The following is a 16,966-nucleotide window of genomic DNA, read 5'->3' as shown; positions in this document are numbered from 1 at the left end:
TTTTGTGTGGTAGACAGTAATGCATTTTGTGAATCACAAATCTTAGTTATTGCAGGTTTAACAAGTGATTCATCATGCTATGTATTGAATGCAGTGATAGATTAATTTTTCTCTATGCTGATATATTACTCTAGCTAAAGGTTTGGTTTCTTTCATGGTAATGTTGGTCATTCAATGAAACAAGTTACTGTTTAAAATTTTTTTTTCCCCCTTAGGATCTATTTTATAAAAACAACAATAATACTTTAAGGGCATTTGCTAAAATAATTAGACAATATAACATTTTGCCAGACAAAATTATGTCCTCTGCTCTGATGCAAAACTGTTTATTAAACATGTGTCTATTTAAAGACTATTTCATTTAGGACATCCACTCACTAGGTCAAATATCCACTAGAAAATACTTGTCCTGTTCCCATGCAAAAAGGGGGTTCTTTCATGTGAGAAAAAAACAGCCATTTTCAGTAAAAGCAGCAAAGTCAATAATAACAACGTGAACATGATGAACTTCATTAAAAGGATAGTCTTGACTGCTGCAAGTTGGGCCAAAACTCTCCTGTGACATAAGAAGGATATTACAAGAGAGGATCGAAGCGACTTGAGAGCATATAGTAGCAGTGATTATTTGTAGTTTTTAAAATATTTTTTATATGGCAATATGATATGAAATAAGGTGTTTGACTGGTACTTGTTTCATCCCATTTTAACTACTACCAAAACTCTTGCCATAAAATTTTTTTTTTAAAATAACAAATGAAAGTGGTTGTGATAGTGTTCCCATCACTGTTTTGTTTTCGCAGTATTTATTTTTTAAATTACTTTTAAATTTTTCATTTTTGTGTGTTTTTTTTGCAAAGTTCTGTTTTAAATAATAAAAATGAAATTTTTATGAATCATTAAAGTATCTGAGCTTTGTTTTCTTTATCTGTGTCCTTTCATTTTACTTTGTCCTGATGAGCAATATAAGCAAGTGTTTTTCTTTTGTTTGTTGTTTTTTGTTTAAGAAAGCATGGTCTTAAAAAGCATTTCTGATAAAAATATTTGAGTTGAATAAGTGCAAAAAAATGACATTTTAGAAAACAAGATTACAAAAGTAAAAAATTTACAAGGGCAAAAAAATACATTTAGAAAACATATTTACAAAAGTAAAAGCAAACAAATTTATGTGAAACACTTTTACCAATACCAAAACAAATTTACGAGCGGCAAGTAGTCACCTTATGCAGGAAGTACTTGTTGCTGACCTTTTGTGTCAATCAAAGGTTCAGTATTGTGTGTGGCCTCCACGTGCCTGTATGACCTCCCTACAATGCCTGGGCATGCTCCTGATGAGGTGGCGGATGGTCTCCTGAGGGACAAAAGCATCCACCAACTCCTGGACAGTCTGTGGTGCAACGTGATGTTGGTGAATGGAGCGAGACATGATGTCCCAGATGTGCTCAATCGGATTCAGCTCTGGGGAACAGGCGGGCCAGTCCATAGCCTCAATGCCTTCATCTTGCAGGAACTGCTGACACACTCCAGCCACATGAGGTCTAGCATTGTCCTGCATTAGGACAGCCAACCAGGGCCAACCGCACCAGCATATGGTCTCACAAGGGGTCTGAGGATCTCATCTCGGTACCTAATGGCAGTCAAGCCATACCTCTGGCGAGCACATGGAGGGCTGTGCGACCCTCCAAAGAAATGCCACCCCACACCATTACTGACCCACTGCCAAACCGGTCATGCTGAAGGATGTTGCAGGCAGCAGATCGCTCTCCACGGCATCTTCAGACTCTGTCACGTCTGTCACATGTGCTCAGTGTGAACCTGCTTTCATCTGTGAAGAGCACAGGGCGCCAGTGGCGAATTTGCCAATCCTGGTGTTCTCTGGCAAATGCCAAGCGTCCTGCACGGTGTTGGGCTGTGAGCACAACCCCCATCTGTGGACGTCGGGCCCTCATACCATCCTCATGGAGTTGGTTTCTAACCGTTTGTGCAGACACATGCACATTTGTGGCCTGCTGGAGGTCATTTTGCAGGGCTCTGGCAGTGCTCCTCCTGTTCCTCCTTGCACAAAGGCGGAGGTAGCAGTCCTGCTGCTGGGTTGTTGCCCTCCTATGGCCTCCTCCACATCTCCTGGTGTATTGGCCTGTCTCCTGGTAGTGCCTCCAGCCTCTGGACACTACGCTGACCGATGGGTTAAATGCGGAGGTGAAATTTCCCCGTTGTGGGACTAATAAGGGTCACTTAATCTTAATCTTGCCACAGCTTGCATTGATGTGCCATCCTGGATGAGCTGCACTACCTGAGCCACTTGTGTGGGTTGTAGAGTCCGTCTCATGGTACCATGAGTGTGAAAGCACCACCGACATTCAAAAGTGACCAAAACATCAGCCAGAAAGCATAGGTACTGAGAAGTGCTCTGTGGTCCCCACCTGCAGAACCACTCCTATATTGAGTGTTGCTAATTGCCAATAATTTCGACCTGTTGTCTATTCCATTTGCACAACAGCATGTGAAATTGATTGTAAATCAGTGTTGCTTCCTAAGTGGACAGTTTGATTTCACAGAAGTTTGATTTACTTGGAGTTATATTGTGTTGTTTAAGTGTTCCCTTTATTTTTTTGAGCAGTGTAGTTTGGTGTTCATCTAAGTTACACTAAAGAACACACCCATTTTGTTCTAACTAAGAACACAAAAAAGACACATTGTCCATCATTCAAACATTTACTGTAGGGGATGGAAAAAGGTGGTGAACCCCTAGGATAATTCAAGATTCTATATTGTCAGTGCACAGGGTACAATGAAATTGGGTAGCAATCCTAAAGGTGCATAGACAAAAAAGATTAAACTAGGAATAAAGCAAAAATATAGGCTATGTATAATATGAAATGCAAGATATTAGAAGATAGACTATATAATTTAAAATGATAAAAAGTAAAGATAAAATAAAATTATAAAAGTAAAATAATTAGGGTGGATGTAAAAGAATTTAGCAGTAATGACTTTGCACATAAGGGTATTGCACATATGTTTTGGAAAGGTGTGGGTAGACACTCTGTTCATGTGTTGTTGGTGCCTGGATGGCAGTATGCAATGTCAACGTTGTGCAGTGCTCATTTCTGTTATTGCTCTGGGGTAGAAGCGTTTTTTAAGTATGTTTGTTGGTGATGTGATGGACCTGTAGTGTCTGCCTGATGGTAACAGGTTGAACTGATGATGGCCAGGATGTGATGTGTCTTTCAGGATGTTAGCTGCCCTGCTGAGGCAGCGGGTCATGTACTCTTTCCACACAGTCCTCGTTAATATATAATGGGTCTGATTTTGTGAAGTTCTTTCTGAAATCTATGATGAGTTCTTTAGTTTTTAGAGAGATTTGTAGAGATTGTTTTCTGAATACCAAGAGCCCCTCCTTGGACTTCATCTCTGTAGGTTGTCTCATCTCCTCCAGAGATAAGTCCAATCACAGTTGTGTCATCTGCAAATTTGGTTATAGTGTTGGTGGGGTGGGTGGGCTAAATTAAATTAAATTAAATTAAATTAAATTAAATTAAATTAAATTAAAGGCAGAGCTGAAGTCTATGAAAAGCATCCTCACATAGCCTGGTGGGTCAGTGCTGTGTGTAAAGCAGTGTTGATGGCGTCTTCCATGGACCTCTTTTTCCCTGTAGGTGACCTGGTGTGGGTCAAAGCTTGGTGGGAGGCTAGCTTTGATGTACTGCAGGACCAGTCTCTTAAAGCACTTCATTACGACAGGTGTCGTTAAGTGCAATTGGATGGAAGTCACTGAGGTCACTGATGACAGACTTTTTAAAGAAGTGGAATAACTTCCAGTAGTTGACTAATGACTTTCAAAAAACAAAACAAAACAAAAAAAGCTAATTGGAGTCAAGAATTAGGAAACCTGCAGTCCAGTCAATGAAATTAGGGATGTGAGTTAGAGCTAATTTGACTAATGAAAAACACCTTGCAAAAAAGATATCTCAGAAGACCTAAGATCAATAAATCTTGTTTCACAAAGCTGGAAAAGGCTATAAAGTGATATAAAAGAGTGGTGCAGTGTGTGTCTTCCTAAAAGTGAAAAAAGAACTCCAGTTTTTGAGAACTAAAGTTTTGAAGAAACTGTTGGAACTCAAAGGTCTACCACATGAAAAACATTGAACAGGTATTGTGTCTGTTCTCTAGGCCTAGACTGACTGCCATCACCAAGAGAAAATTGAAATCCCAAGTTTATGTCAAAGTAGCTGTCTGTCAGGTGAAGCTAAGTAGAAGCTAGGTGATGCAGCAGGACAATACCTCTAAACATCAAAGTAAATTTTCTACAGGATGACTTCAAAAAATAAAATCTGCCTTCACAAACCAATAGAGTTGCTGTGGAATTACCTTCAGAGATGGGTTAACAGGGAACACCTGTTAACACTACACACTCAGGCAGGCATCTTTGAATATTAGCTGTCAGTTGATTGTTTGGAGCTGTTAAGAAATCCATGGCATAGAGATAAGATTAAGGTAAAAAAATAAGACTGGTTTACCTTACTGCTTTGTTAAAATCTGGCTTACAAAAGTCACTGATGTTTCTTAAAATTATGTGCCAGGCTCCACTTCTCATCGGCCAACACACTGTAGACTTCAGCACTGTGGTTTTGTAACCAAGAAATTTCACTAATGATATATAGAGCTAATATAGTCAGTAATCCTACTTATATATTCATGGCACACCTATGCTTTAGAAGATATGTACTTTTCATTGTACATATACACCGATCAGGCATAACATAATGACATCCTCCTTGTTTCTATGCTCATTGTCCATTTTATCAGCTCCACTTACTATATAGGTGCACTTTGTAGTTCTACAATTACAGACCATCTGTTTCTCTGCATACTTTGTTAACCTCTTTTTACCCTGTTCTTCAGTGGTCAGGACCCCCATGGCCCCTCACAGAGAAGGTAATATTTGGGTTGTGGATCATTCACAGCACTGCAGTAACACTGATGTGGGGGTGGTGCATTAGTGTGTGTTGTGTTGGTACAAGTGGATCAGTGCTGCTGGAGTTTTTAAACACTATATCCATTCACTGTCCACTCTATTAGAGGCAGCTGCATTGTTGCTCCGCGCTGTAGATGTAAAGTCAGAGACGATAGCTCATCTCTTGCTGTACAGTATGGGCTAATCACTCTCTCGTCCTTCATCAGTGTACACAGGATGCTGCTTACAGGGTGTGGTTGACTAGACATTTTGGTTAATGGACTCAGTCCAGCAGTGACATTTAGGTGTTTAAAAACTCCAGCAGCACTGTTGTGTCTGATCCACTCAGACCAGCGCAACACACATTAACAAAGCACCATCATGTCAGTGTTGGTGTCAGAAGCCTAGCTGGCCAACAGGAGTTACAAATAATTTTGTTATTACATCAAAGGCCATGTAAAATGAGAGGGGATGCTGAGGCACATAGTGCATAGAGGTCACCAACTTCATGTGGCCTTCGGATTAGCTCAAGAACAGTGTAGAGAGCTTCATGGAATGGATTTTCATGGCCAAGCAGCTGCATCTAATATTTATATCACCAAGCACAATGCAAAGTGTTGAATGCAGTGGTGTAAAGCGCCACCACTAGACTCTAGAGCAGTGGAGATGTGTTCTCTGGAGTGACAAATCACGCTTCTCCATCTGGCAATCGGACGGACAAATCTGGGTTTGGTGGTTGCCAGGACAACGGTACTTGTCTGGCTGCATTGTGACAAGTGTAAAGTTTGGTGGAGGGGGGATTATGGTGTGGGGTTGTTTTTCAAGAGTTGGCCTCAGTCCCTTAGTTACAGTGAAAGGAACTCAATGTGTCAGTATAACAAGAACAATTTCCTGCTCCCAACTTTGTGGGAACAGTTTGGGGATGGCCCCTTCCTGTTCCAACATGACTGCGCACCAGTGCACAAAGCAACATCCATAAAGACATGGATGAGCATGTTTGGTGTAGGAGAACTTGACTGGCCTGCACAGAGTCCTGATCTCAACCCAATATAATATCTTTGGGATGGATTAGAGTGGAGAATGTGAACCAGGCCTTCTCGTCCAACATCAGTGTTTGACCTCCTAAATGCGCTTCTGGAAAAATGGTAAAAAATTCCCATACACCCACTCCTGAACCTTGTGGAAAGCCTTCCCAGAAGAGTTGAAGCTGTTATAGCTGCAAAAGGTGGGCCAACATCATTTTAAACCTTATGGATTAAGAATGGGATCTCACTCAAGTTCATATGTGTGTGAAGGCAGAAGAGCGAATATATTTGGAAATATAGTGTACTTAAGAAAACTTAAGAAAAATGTTGTTATTCCCTCAATTTGAGCAAAACTCTTCATCATTACCTGGTGGTCAAAGCGAGCAACATTACAGTCAAAGATTATTCCATTAACAGCACAAGGATGTTTTTGTGATGTGGCATTGTTATACAGACTTCAATTGTTCTGAGGTGACCATAAATGTGCATGGAGTATAAACCCATGAATAATAATAATATATCAAAAATCATACTTAATAAGATGTAATTAATAAAGAAATTAATAATACATAATAAAACCCAATAAATCATGATCCTGCTTCATTTTCTTCCAGGGTAGGAGAAAAGCAGTAGCAAGGGACAAAGAAAATAGGAACATTAGCAAAAGTATTCAGTCACAACCATAATGATCTCTGCAGAGGACCAGAAGGAACCCATTTTGACAGCACTTGGGTAAAATGTATCCCATTTCTGTTGCTAGCACCTAACCCAGGCTTTCTTCCTTGAACTTATACAACATTGGTTGGAACAGTACAGTGGGTAACATCTCTGCCTGTTATGCTGTAGACTAGGATTTTATCCCCTGTCTGGGCAAGCAGCAATAATACCTTATGACTCCTAACACTATCTTTGCATACCTGTATAAAATAATCAAATTGTAAATTGCTTTGGATGAGAGTTGTCTGCCAAATGCAGTAAGTGTAATGAAAAGGCTCACTTCACCCTTGCTGTGGAACAATACTGCAAGTCTGGGGAGATGAGATCAACTGGAGATCAACAGGTATCTAAGGTAACATACTTAGTCAAAGCAATCATACCTTGATGCAAATTAAGACAATCTACATATATAATTTCTGATTCCTTATCACAAATCACTACTGTAATAATGCAGACTTACAATGGTTCAGAAAGTGATTTCTACTTGTAAGAATGATGTGAATGTCATCCAAACAAATATTTAATTTTTTTTTTAATGATGAATATATGAAGCTTGAACTAGTGTCTAACATTAAAATAAAACTGTTACCAAAATAAAGGTTTTAAATGCAATATTTTGTAGAAGCCAGTGGACAAAAACACCTGACACACCATATATTTGGACTTATAGAACTGCCTGCAATGATGGGATTTTTTTCAACAATTTATTTTGAATACAAGTACAAAATTGCAAAAAGACATTGAAAATCAGTAAATTTTAAAAGTCCTTTTGTAATTAGTCAACAAGTAAATTATAATCCTGAAAATATGCTCCATTCCTTGAGTGGCACTTTGTGTTCTCTCTATCGGCAGCATTAGTTGACTATCTCTTACAACAAAATAAGCCAAGTCAGTTACTGATTACTTTCACTGTTGAACAATCCGTCCAAATGCATCCATTGTTTCCATTACCAGTGCTAGGTGATCTAAAAATGAGCCTACAGATACACGAAGAATGCGGGCCTCTTCAGCAGTCCACTTTCTGAAATTGCATTAGAGAGAAGTTAAGATGAAATTCACATACACACATCATGAAAGTCAAATCAAATTAGAGGATACAGCCTGTGTTTTACAAATTAATTTTCAATAATGTATTATTACACCTACAGGTCAGAATTAGCATGAATTCTCAAGGCAAAACAAAATTATTGCAAACACCTTTAAAATAAATGATGAATTAATGGTGCAGCAACCATTGTAGAAGAGTATTTGTAATAGATATAAATACTATAACTGCACACAGTCGCATCATATTTTGACAAAATAGCAGCAAAGCTAATACATACCTCACCATACCTATCGAAAACTAACAATTTGCACCTACCCACTCATATCTAACTAAAATGGGTTTACTCATGAAGCCTAGTGTAAACACACACACACACACACACACACACACACACACACACACACACATACTTTCTAAGCCACTTATCCTTCTGGGTCAAGGTGTCAGTCATATTATACTTAAATCATTAGGGGAAAAACAAAATCTAATTTTCTATAAAGAGAATAAGAGTATTCAGACATTTTCACTGTGACAAGGCCAGGAACATTGGAGGTGGATTCAAACTGTTCTATCATGGTGTAGACAGGAAGAGAAATGGAGTAGGGATAATCCTAAAGGAACAGCTTGGGAAAAGTGTTCTGGATGTAAAGAGAGTGTCAGACAGGATCATGAGCCTGAAGTTGGAGGTTGATGGTGTGATTTTGAATGTGGTCAGTTCATATGCACCACAGGTTGGTTGTCAGTTAGAGGAGAAAGAGGAATTTTGGAGTAAGAAGGATGAAGTGGTAGATGGTGTCCCTAGAGAGGAGAGATTAGTGATTGGTGCAGACTTCAATGGACATGTTGGTGAAGGGAACAGAGGGGATGAAGAGGTGCTGGGTATGTATGGTGTGAAAGACAGAAATGCGGAAGGTCAGATGGTTGTAGATTTTGCAGAGAATGGAAATGGTTGTGGTGAACACGTATTTTCAGAAGAGGGAAGAACACAGGGTGACATACAAGAGTGGAGGGAGGTGCACACAGGTGGATCCTTTGCCACCTAAAGGAGATTGGAGATTGTAAAGTGGTGCCAGGGGAAAGTGTAGAAAGGCAGCATAGGGTGGTGAACACAGAGCCAAAGATTAGATGGTGGAAGCCGAAGGAGGAGGATGGTTGCAGGCAGTTCAGGGAAAAATTGCAACAGGCCCTTGGGGGCATTGAGGAGCTACCTGAGGACTGGGAAACTACAGCTAAGGTGGTGAGAGAAACTGGCAAAAATGTGTTGGGTGTTTCGTCTGGTCAGAGGAAAGAAGACAAGGACAGTTGGTGGTGGAATGAGGAAGTCCAGGAGAGTATTCAGAAGAAGAAGGCAACTAAGAAAAAGTGGGATAACCAGAGAGATGAAGGAAGTAGGCAGGAGAACTGTGAGGCTAGTAGCATAGCGACTAAACAGAGAGATAGAGCTGGAAAGGATGTACAGCAGGTTAGGCTGATAAAGGATAGAGAGGGAAATGTACTATTGAGTGAACAGAGAGTGATGAGTAGACGGAAGGAGTACTTTGAAGAACTAATGAATGAGGAAAACGAGAGGGAGAGGAGGACAACGGGGGGAGAGATAGTGGATCAGGAAGTGCAGAGAATTAGTAAGGTGGAAGTGAGGGCAGCTTTAAAAAGGATGAAAAATGGAAAGGCAGTTGGTCCTGATGACATACCTGTGGAGGTATGGAGATGTTTAGGAGAGAAGGCAGTGGACTTTTTAACCAGGTTGTTTAACAAAATCCTGGAGAGTGAGAGGATGCCTGATGAGTGGAGAAGCAGTTTTTTTAAGAACAAGGGTGATGTGCAGAGCTGCAGTAACTACAGAGGTATAAAGTTGAATAAATACACCATGAAGGTATGGGAAAGAGTTGTTGAAGCAAGGCTAAGGTGAGAGGTTCAGATCAGTGAGCAGCAGTTTGGTTTCATGCCCAGAAAGAGTACTACAGATGCAGTTTTTGCATTGAGAGTGTTGGTAGAGAAGTACAGGGAAGGTCAGAAGGAGCTACATTGTGTCTTTGTGGATCTAGAGAAGGCATAGGATAGGGTGCCAAGACAGGAACTGTGGTACTGTATGAGGAAGTCAGGTGTATCTGAAAAGTATGTTAGGGTGGTGCAGGACATGTATGAGGATAGTGAGACAGTGATGAGGTGTGCAGTTGGAGTGACAAATGGTTTCAAGGTGAAGGTAGGGTTATATCAGGGATCAGCTTTGAGCCCCTTCTTGTTTGCAATGGTGATGGACAGGTTGACAGATGGGGTCAGGCAGGAGGCTCCATGGACGATGATGTTTGCAGATGACATTGTAATCTGTGGTGAGAGTAGAGAGCAGGTGGAAGAGAAGCTGGAGAGGTGGAGGTTTGCACTGGAGAGGAGAGGAATGAAGGTCAGTAGATACAAGACGGAATACATGTGTGTGAATGAGAGGGAGGCAGGTGGAAAGGTGAAGATGCAAGGAGTAAAGGTCGTAAAGGTGGATGACTTCAAATATCTTGGGTCAACCATCCAGAGCAATGCACAGTGTAGAAAAGAGGTGAAGAAGACGATGCAGGCAGGATGGAGTGGGTGGAGACGGGTGTCAGGGCTGATGTGTGACAGAAGGATAGCAGCAAGAGTGAAAGGGAAGGTTTACAAGACAGTAGTGCGTCCCGCTATGACGTATGTTTTGGAGACTGTAGCTCTGTCTAAAAGACAGGAGGCTGAGCTGGAGGTGGCGGAGATGAAGATGCTGAGATTTTCATTGGGAGTGACAAGGATGGACAAGATTAGAAATGAGCAGATCAGAGGGACAGTGAAGGTGGAGCAGTTTGGAGATAAAGCCAGAGAGGCCAGGTTGAGATGGTTTGGACATGTGTTGAGGAGGAATAGTGAATATATTGGTCAAAGAATGTTGGAGATGGAGCTGCCAGGTAGAAGGAGAAGAGGTAGACCTCAGAGAAGGTTTATGGATGTAGTGAAGGTGGACATGGAGATGGTTGGTGTAAAAGTAGAGGAGGCAGTGGATAGGGCAAGATGGAGGCAGATGATCCGCTGTGGCGACCCCTAAAGGGAGCAGCCGAAAGAAGAAGAAGAACTAGGCACAGGCACATGACTAACCTGCAGAACTCAAAATATTCATAACAGTATTCAGATGGTACAGAGTTAAGAGTAAATTACCAATAAATGTTTTAAAAACAAATATAGCTCCAAAATATTTGCCAATTTTTTAAACTATGTTCATGTATTAGTACAATGGGGCACACCTAATGCTATCCTTAAAATGCATAAAATCATGCACTTACCTACTCGGCAGTACAGTAACAGCGCTTAAGCTAAACAACAGAGGAGCAATTTACTAAACTTTTCCACTGGATCTGTAGGCCTTAGCTTCTACCTTTTATGCCAAGATGCTTTAACACACACAAACATACTATCTAAATCACTTATTCTTCACAGGAAATCAGGGAACAGGTTGTTAGTCCATTGCAAGACAGACAGACAAATTTAGCATGTCTAATTGCCTGCCTGAGAAAGCCAGAGTGACTGGAGCCACACAGTCTTTGGTAGAACATGCGAATTACACAGAGAAAAGACCCTGTTCCCCAGGCCAGAAATCAAACCCAAGCCCTTCTTGCTGTGAGGCAATAGTGCTACCCACTGCACCGCCCACGATCCTTTTTCTGAAAATGTATTGCATTACAAGGTATAAAAGGTATTTAAAAAATTAACTGTATTTTAGTGTGTAAAACCTTTATTTCTGTATTAAATAATAATAATAAACGTTATCATTAAAGACTCTTTGTAATTCATTATAATTACAGTAAAAATTAAAATAATTACAGTACTAAAATTAATTAACATTAACAAAATATTAAATTAATATTGTAAATTATGCTGTAAGTGAAATTACTATAGCAAGCCCTTTCAGCTTTTATTTCCTGGATCTCGTAACCACTAAAGGTTTAAATACAAATTTGTTTTTTCTTTTAAATTAATATAGAGGTAATGAATTTACTTTAAAAACATTACAATAGCTCAGAAACAGTTGAGAAGCTTAAACATTTATCAAATACAGCACAGACTCCTCCTGTAATGATCTGGTCTCAATGCTTAATTTAAGGAATCTCTTGACATTCTCGCTCCAGTCAAATGGGGGAAAATGCGTTCTCATAAAAATCTGTGGATGAATGCAGAAATACACCATCTTAAGAGAAACTGTCATAAATCAGAGCACATTATGGTGTTGTCAAAGAGCAGATCTCCACACTGCTAAGAAAATCTCCAGTTATACCTCTCTAGTATAATTAATAAACACTAAGATCATGCCACATCCTTGAACTAATTAACCCTAACTTTTCTTCGTTTGTCTCATGATTTATCTTCTAAAATTTTCAAAATAAAATAGCCTTGATAAGACAAAGCATAGTTCAGTCAGCTGAAACAGGCTCCTATAACCTTTTTGATGAGCCACCTACATCAATATGGGGATCTTTCTCTGTTATTTATTATCAGGAGTTTAAAACTTAAACAAAAAGTTAGTCCAAATGTTATCTTGACCCTGTTCCTGTCTCTCCTTAAGATGGTTTTTCAAAGTGATGTTTTAATTACTGTAACATACTGTTCCAGATGTTTTTAAAACTTCCATGGCCAAGACTCCTTTTTAAATAAAAAAAAAAGGTAGCAGGGATCCTTCCATACAAAATTATTTCAAACAAATTTCAAACCTTCCTTTTTATGTAAAATCTTAGAAAAAGTCATTTACAAACAACTGAATGAATGAATATCTAGTATCAAACAAGTTTTTGAGTTTCGATCGGGTTTTCATTTTAACCACATGTACTGCATCATGTCAGTGACCTCAGGCTTAGCGCATAGGCACAAAATCCTTTTATTCTGGTCTTACTGGATTAGTGCAGTTTTTAATACTGTTGATCACAAGATTCTAGTCCACCATTTTTGAAATCATATTTAGTCAACAGACAGCTCTTGGTGTCACTGGCAAAACATTTATCAAAAAAAATGTAACATTTCTTCTGGAGCAACTGAGGTCAAGCTCACAGAATTGGGCAGCATTTCTAGAACTTGCTGACTGTACATAATACTTGTTGAGCTGTGTATTGGCAAGAACAAGGCAATATGAAAATCAAATTTTAGGAAAACTGTCATAGTATAAAAAGCACACCATGCACAGAATCTGAGTTTAAGGAGTTAGTTCCTTAAGCTAACATTAATTTTCATTAATCATTGTAATCTATCTTCAGCCTAATGGCTGAAGATAGATTACAAAACTGTTCATATAGTCATTGTGATATGACAGCTTTATCGAACATCGCATATTATTATCACATGTGTTGTGCAATCTTGAAATTAGACACTTTACTCTAGTGATTAAGATCAGTTGTAGCCCAAAGCCACTTTCAAGATCACATCCTACAAAGGTGATCAGTTATTTACTTTTTAAGAAGCAGACTCACTCTCCTTTAGAGCACATAAATAGGGCTGTCCAGAAATCAGAGATGTTTAATATGATGATATTTATTGTTCTCACGATAAATTACATCATGTCACAATATACTTTTCTAAACATATTGTGGATATGGTCAGTACTTAAAAATCTCTTACCATAAAATTAAATTACAAATAATGCATAATTTGTATTATTAATTAAGCAGTGTACAATATTGAATACAAATAGTTTAATTAATCATTTGTGTTAGCATTTTTGAAATGTAGGTTTATTTTGTTCTAATTTATCAGATGTCAGAAAAACAAATTGTGACAGACTGTATATCGTAAATGAATTCTTGAAGTATTGTGATAAGATTTTGCCATATTGCACATTTCTGTGATTTAGTATTCCTGGATCTTTAAAAAAAACAATTATGCAAAGCATATGTCCAATTATCAAGAAATACTTTACTTCACTGAAAGGTATATCATATTTTCCACTGGATTAAAAACAGATGTCATTTCACAGCCTTTTTTGCTCATCATCCTACCAAGAGTACAAATAATCAAGGAAGGCATTATATGTAATATAAGGGGTAAATGAATAGTTCTTAAATTCATTAACAAGTGTGCATTTCTATCATCACTGTTCATACATCTCCACTGTTAGTGCTATAAAACATCAGATGTTAATACCTAGTTCATTTGAAGTTAAGCACTTACACAGACAGTATGTTGGCTGAAACACTAAGAGTTTTTGTGATGCCTCCTTTTCTAGGCTCACAATCAGGAATCAAGGACTGGACAGCAATAGATGCCTCCCTTTGAGATGGAAAAGGAACTTCCAAAGTACTGACTTGGTAGTAAAGAGAAAACAAGCTATGTAAAGTTAACTCAAAATAATTGTGTAACGCATTTTCCTTCTATACTGCATCTTCACTCAATGATAGGGTTGTTAATATTATTTTTCCCTGCCTGCATGGTTTTAAAGGTAGGCAAGCAAACAAACAAACAAACAAAAAAAACCCCACACTTTTTGATGAAAGACAGGAAAACAATTTACAGAGATATAATGAAGGCTTAATGCGATGAGATAAAAGAACAAGGCATAAAAGAAGAAAAGAAAAAATTCAATACACAGATTGATTGACTTTATTAGCTAGTTTCACTGTGACTTTCCTTCTTACTATCATATTATACCTATTATTGTTTCTACAGAAAAAAGAAAAGACTAGAGATTTTCAACTATACTTCATCTAAGAAATAAAATGTAACCACACACACATCCTTACAATGGATGACTATGGAAACATTATTCAGTCCAAGTCTAAGAGTTTTACATTCTAGGTTAAACAGGTGCATCAGAGTAATGGAAACTATGGTCTACATTTCATGGACTGAACAAACAAAATGTTTCTGGATCCTGAAAAATGTTTGGCTACATTTTTCAACTCCCGTTTTGAAAGTCCTTGGAGCAAATGTAGATCTCCCCCCGCTTTTTAGATAATTGATAATCGTTTTTCCTATTGATTAATTATACACATAAATATGCACTACATAGGTGAATTTACAACAAAGGTAACATGGGGATGTGTCTTGACTCCGTGCTTAAAGAGCGAGACGTGCATGAAACCAGAAGATAATAAAACGGCACGACGGTTAGAAATAGATATGCACTCCAAAATTACCAATTTAATCACTGAAATGTTCTGCTCGATCCATATTTTTTGCTATTTAAAGTCACAAAATATATTATTAATATTTGAAATGAATTATGGTGATGCTAATCGCAGACACTTATCCAGGTTTGTATAATGCAATAATTTTGCAGACTAAAGGCTGTTAGGAAACTTGTTAAGGATACATTTCCACACTAAATCAGCAAACAATATTACCAGTACTGTAAGGATACAATTGAAGTTGTCCGACAGAATTCCTAGCACCCATGCTTGACGCCATCTTGAAATAACTGTTGCAATTGAGACCGGCACTTTCGTCAGTTAGTACAAACATACATACAGACAGACAGACAATTTTATATGCCCGACTCCCTTCCTTTTGTTCACAAAATGGTAAGCTAGCGTATGTTTATGTTCTCCCACCCGTATCCGGAGTAAGGATTTGCCAGGGAACTTCTAGAGAGGAGAATTTTCACTCTGCAATGACTTCCGGTTTTCTCAAACGCTAGAGGGCGACCCCGAGTGAGTCCAAAATGAATGGGTTGATATGGAGCATTTGAGCAAAATAATAGTTTATAAATGCGTAAACATTTTTAATTAAAATATTAATTTCCTGAACAATGAATATCATAAAACATTTTAACGCCGCTGTTATATTTTAGAGCTTTTAAATTATATAGCTATACGAGTTTAAAACGCTACCTCATGTAGGTCCATGACGTCAGTGAACGCGAACAGCCAATGAGCTGCTCCACTCACCATTCAATCATCACGCTCTAGCGTAAAGCCCGCCTCCTGCTGCCCAAAACCCGTTTACTGTAGAAAAAAAGGAAATATATAGGTGAGTTTTCTTCGCTTTTTTAGTTAAATACATCCGTCTATTTTATAAATTTAAAGAAACGTTGTGGGTGATTAGAAACTATTTTAACTCTTCGTTTTTTTAGCCGTTGAGCTCCTTTCACCCCCATTCATTGAGGACTCACTCGTGGGCGCCCTTCCTGTTTAAAAGTCCTCTTTTTGATAAAACGAGTCGGGATAGGAATGGTCAGAATTGACTAGCAAGCTAGTCCAAACTATTCGCTTATTGGACAGTTGAAAAGTCGTTTACGTCACCACAGCAACTAACTTACAGAAGCTTTCAGACGAATCACAAGATCAAATCATCGTTATTTTCACCCGTAGATTTTAGACAACAGGCTAAAAAATCAGGGGAATTTCACCGATTTTTCAAACGTCTACATAATCCAGTCCTTGAGATGTAAACATTCAGTCCTGGAGACGTAAATTGATTCCCCTTTAAATCGGCAACTTCTTTGTAATGCTCAGCTTTGAATAAATTAACTTAAACCTCATAAATGTGAGTATTACTATACAGTTTGGCTACAATGAAGTTCACACAGATACACCTAAATGGATATTTAAATTATGTCCTTTCTGCAGTAGTTTGTAGAAATTGGTGTCTGTGGAATTGGATTTGACAATATTTCTACTACAATCATTTGGTTAAGGGAAAAAAAAACATAGCAGGTAATTGCCTCACAATGAGAAATTAAGTAAAGAAATAGTTTTGAGTTACCTCACCACATGTAATCTATTGCTTAGGATTTTAGCAGCCTTGATTTATTCAGTAATAAAGATTTATTTTTATTTTAATTGATCATATTCTTTGATGGATTTATTTAATATCATTATGAGTTGAGTATAGTTCTATTGGTTTCTAAAACACATTTTGTGAAATTAGTTTCTTTGAATCTTCATTGTTACCTTTTTGTCAGCTGAGAGGTTTTATAAATATGTTATCACAAATGACCATGAAAAAAAAAAATATTGTACGACTGTATAAAACATAAGTAAAACATTTACTGAAGCTGATGGGAATTAATCTCAAATTGTACTTATAACAGACAAAAAACGGCAATTCGCAAAAAACTTTACAACATCCACTAGATGGCACCAAATAGCTGCATTGGAATGTTTCCGAACACTAATAATTATTCCAGAGAATCCGCTGCAAAATATTTAAAACGTATAGTATAGTACTAAACTGTAGTGTTCGATGAAACAAATGGTTTAATGAAGAACATACGAAAACGACAAACTT

General features: G+C 38.2%; 1 protein-coding gene across 2 annotated transcripts; it reads right to left on the bottom strand.

The window, feature by feature from the left end:
• Positions 1–7,381: 7,381 nt before the first annotated feature.
• Positions 7,382–15,370, bottom strand: LOC119265992 (EKC/KEOPS complex subunit LAGE3). Of its 2 annotated transcripts, XM_037547307.1 has the most exons (4): positions 15,289–15,370; positions 15,099–15,155; positions 13,910–14,038; positions 7,382–7,717 (listed from the first exon to the last, which is right to left on the bottom strand). In XM_037547307.1, the coding sequence occupies exons 2-4, from the start codon at positions 15,143–15,145 to the stop codon at positions 7,603–7,605; spliced, it is 291 nt and encodes a 96-aa protein (XP_037403204.1). In that variant the 5' UTR covers positions 15,146–15,155; positions 15,289–15,370; the 3' UTR covers positions 7,382–7,602. The 2 variants fall into 2 exon arrangements, with proteins under 2 accessions (XP_037403204.1, XP_037403203.1); XM_037547306.1 differs by having other exon boundaries at positions 15,099–15,354.
• Between the last annotated feature and the right edge of the window lie 1,596 nt (positions 15,371–16,966).

Source organism: Pygocentrus nattereri, chromosome 18 (genome assembly GCF_015220715.1).
Source record: "Pygocentrus nattereri isolate fPygNat1 chromosome 18, fPygNat1.pri, whole genome shotgun sequence".
NCBI classification, from domain to species: domain Eukaryota; kingdom Metazoa; phylum Chordata; class Actinopteri; order Characiformes; family Serrasalmidae; genus Pygocentrus; species Pygocentrus nattereri.
This window is presented reverse-complemented; position numbering and strand designations above follow the sequence as displayed.

Excerpts from the sequence above, each read along its gene's own strand:
- LOC119265992 (XM_037547306.1), bottom strand. The coding sequence starts at position 15,199 with ATGTTTGTACTAACTGACGAAAGTGCCGGTCTCAATTGCAACAGTTAT. Across the intron at positions 14,039-15,098 it reads TCTGTCGGACAACTTCAATT|TACTTTGGAAGTTCCTTTTC; the intron begins GTATCCTTACAG and ends CTACCAAGTCAG. Across the intron at positions 7,718-13,909 it reads TCAGCCAACATACTGTCTGT|AAAGTGGACTGCTGAAGAGG; the intron begins GTAAGTGCTTAA and ends ATGCAATTTCAG.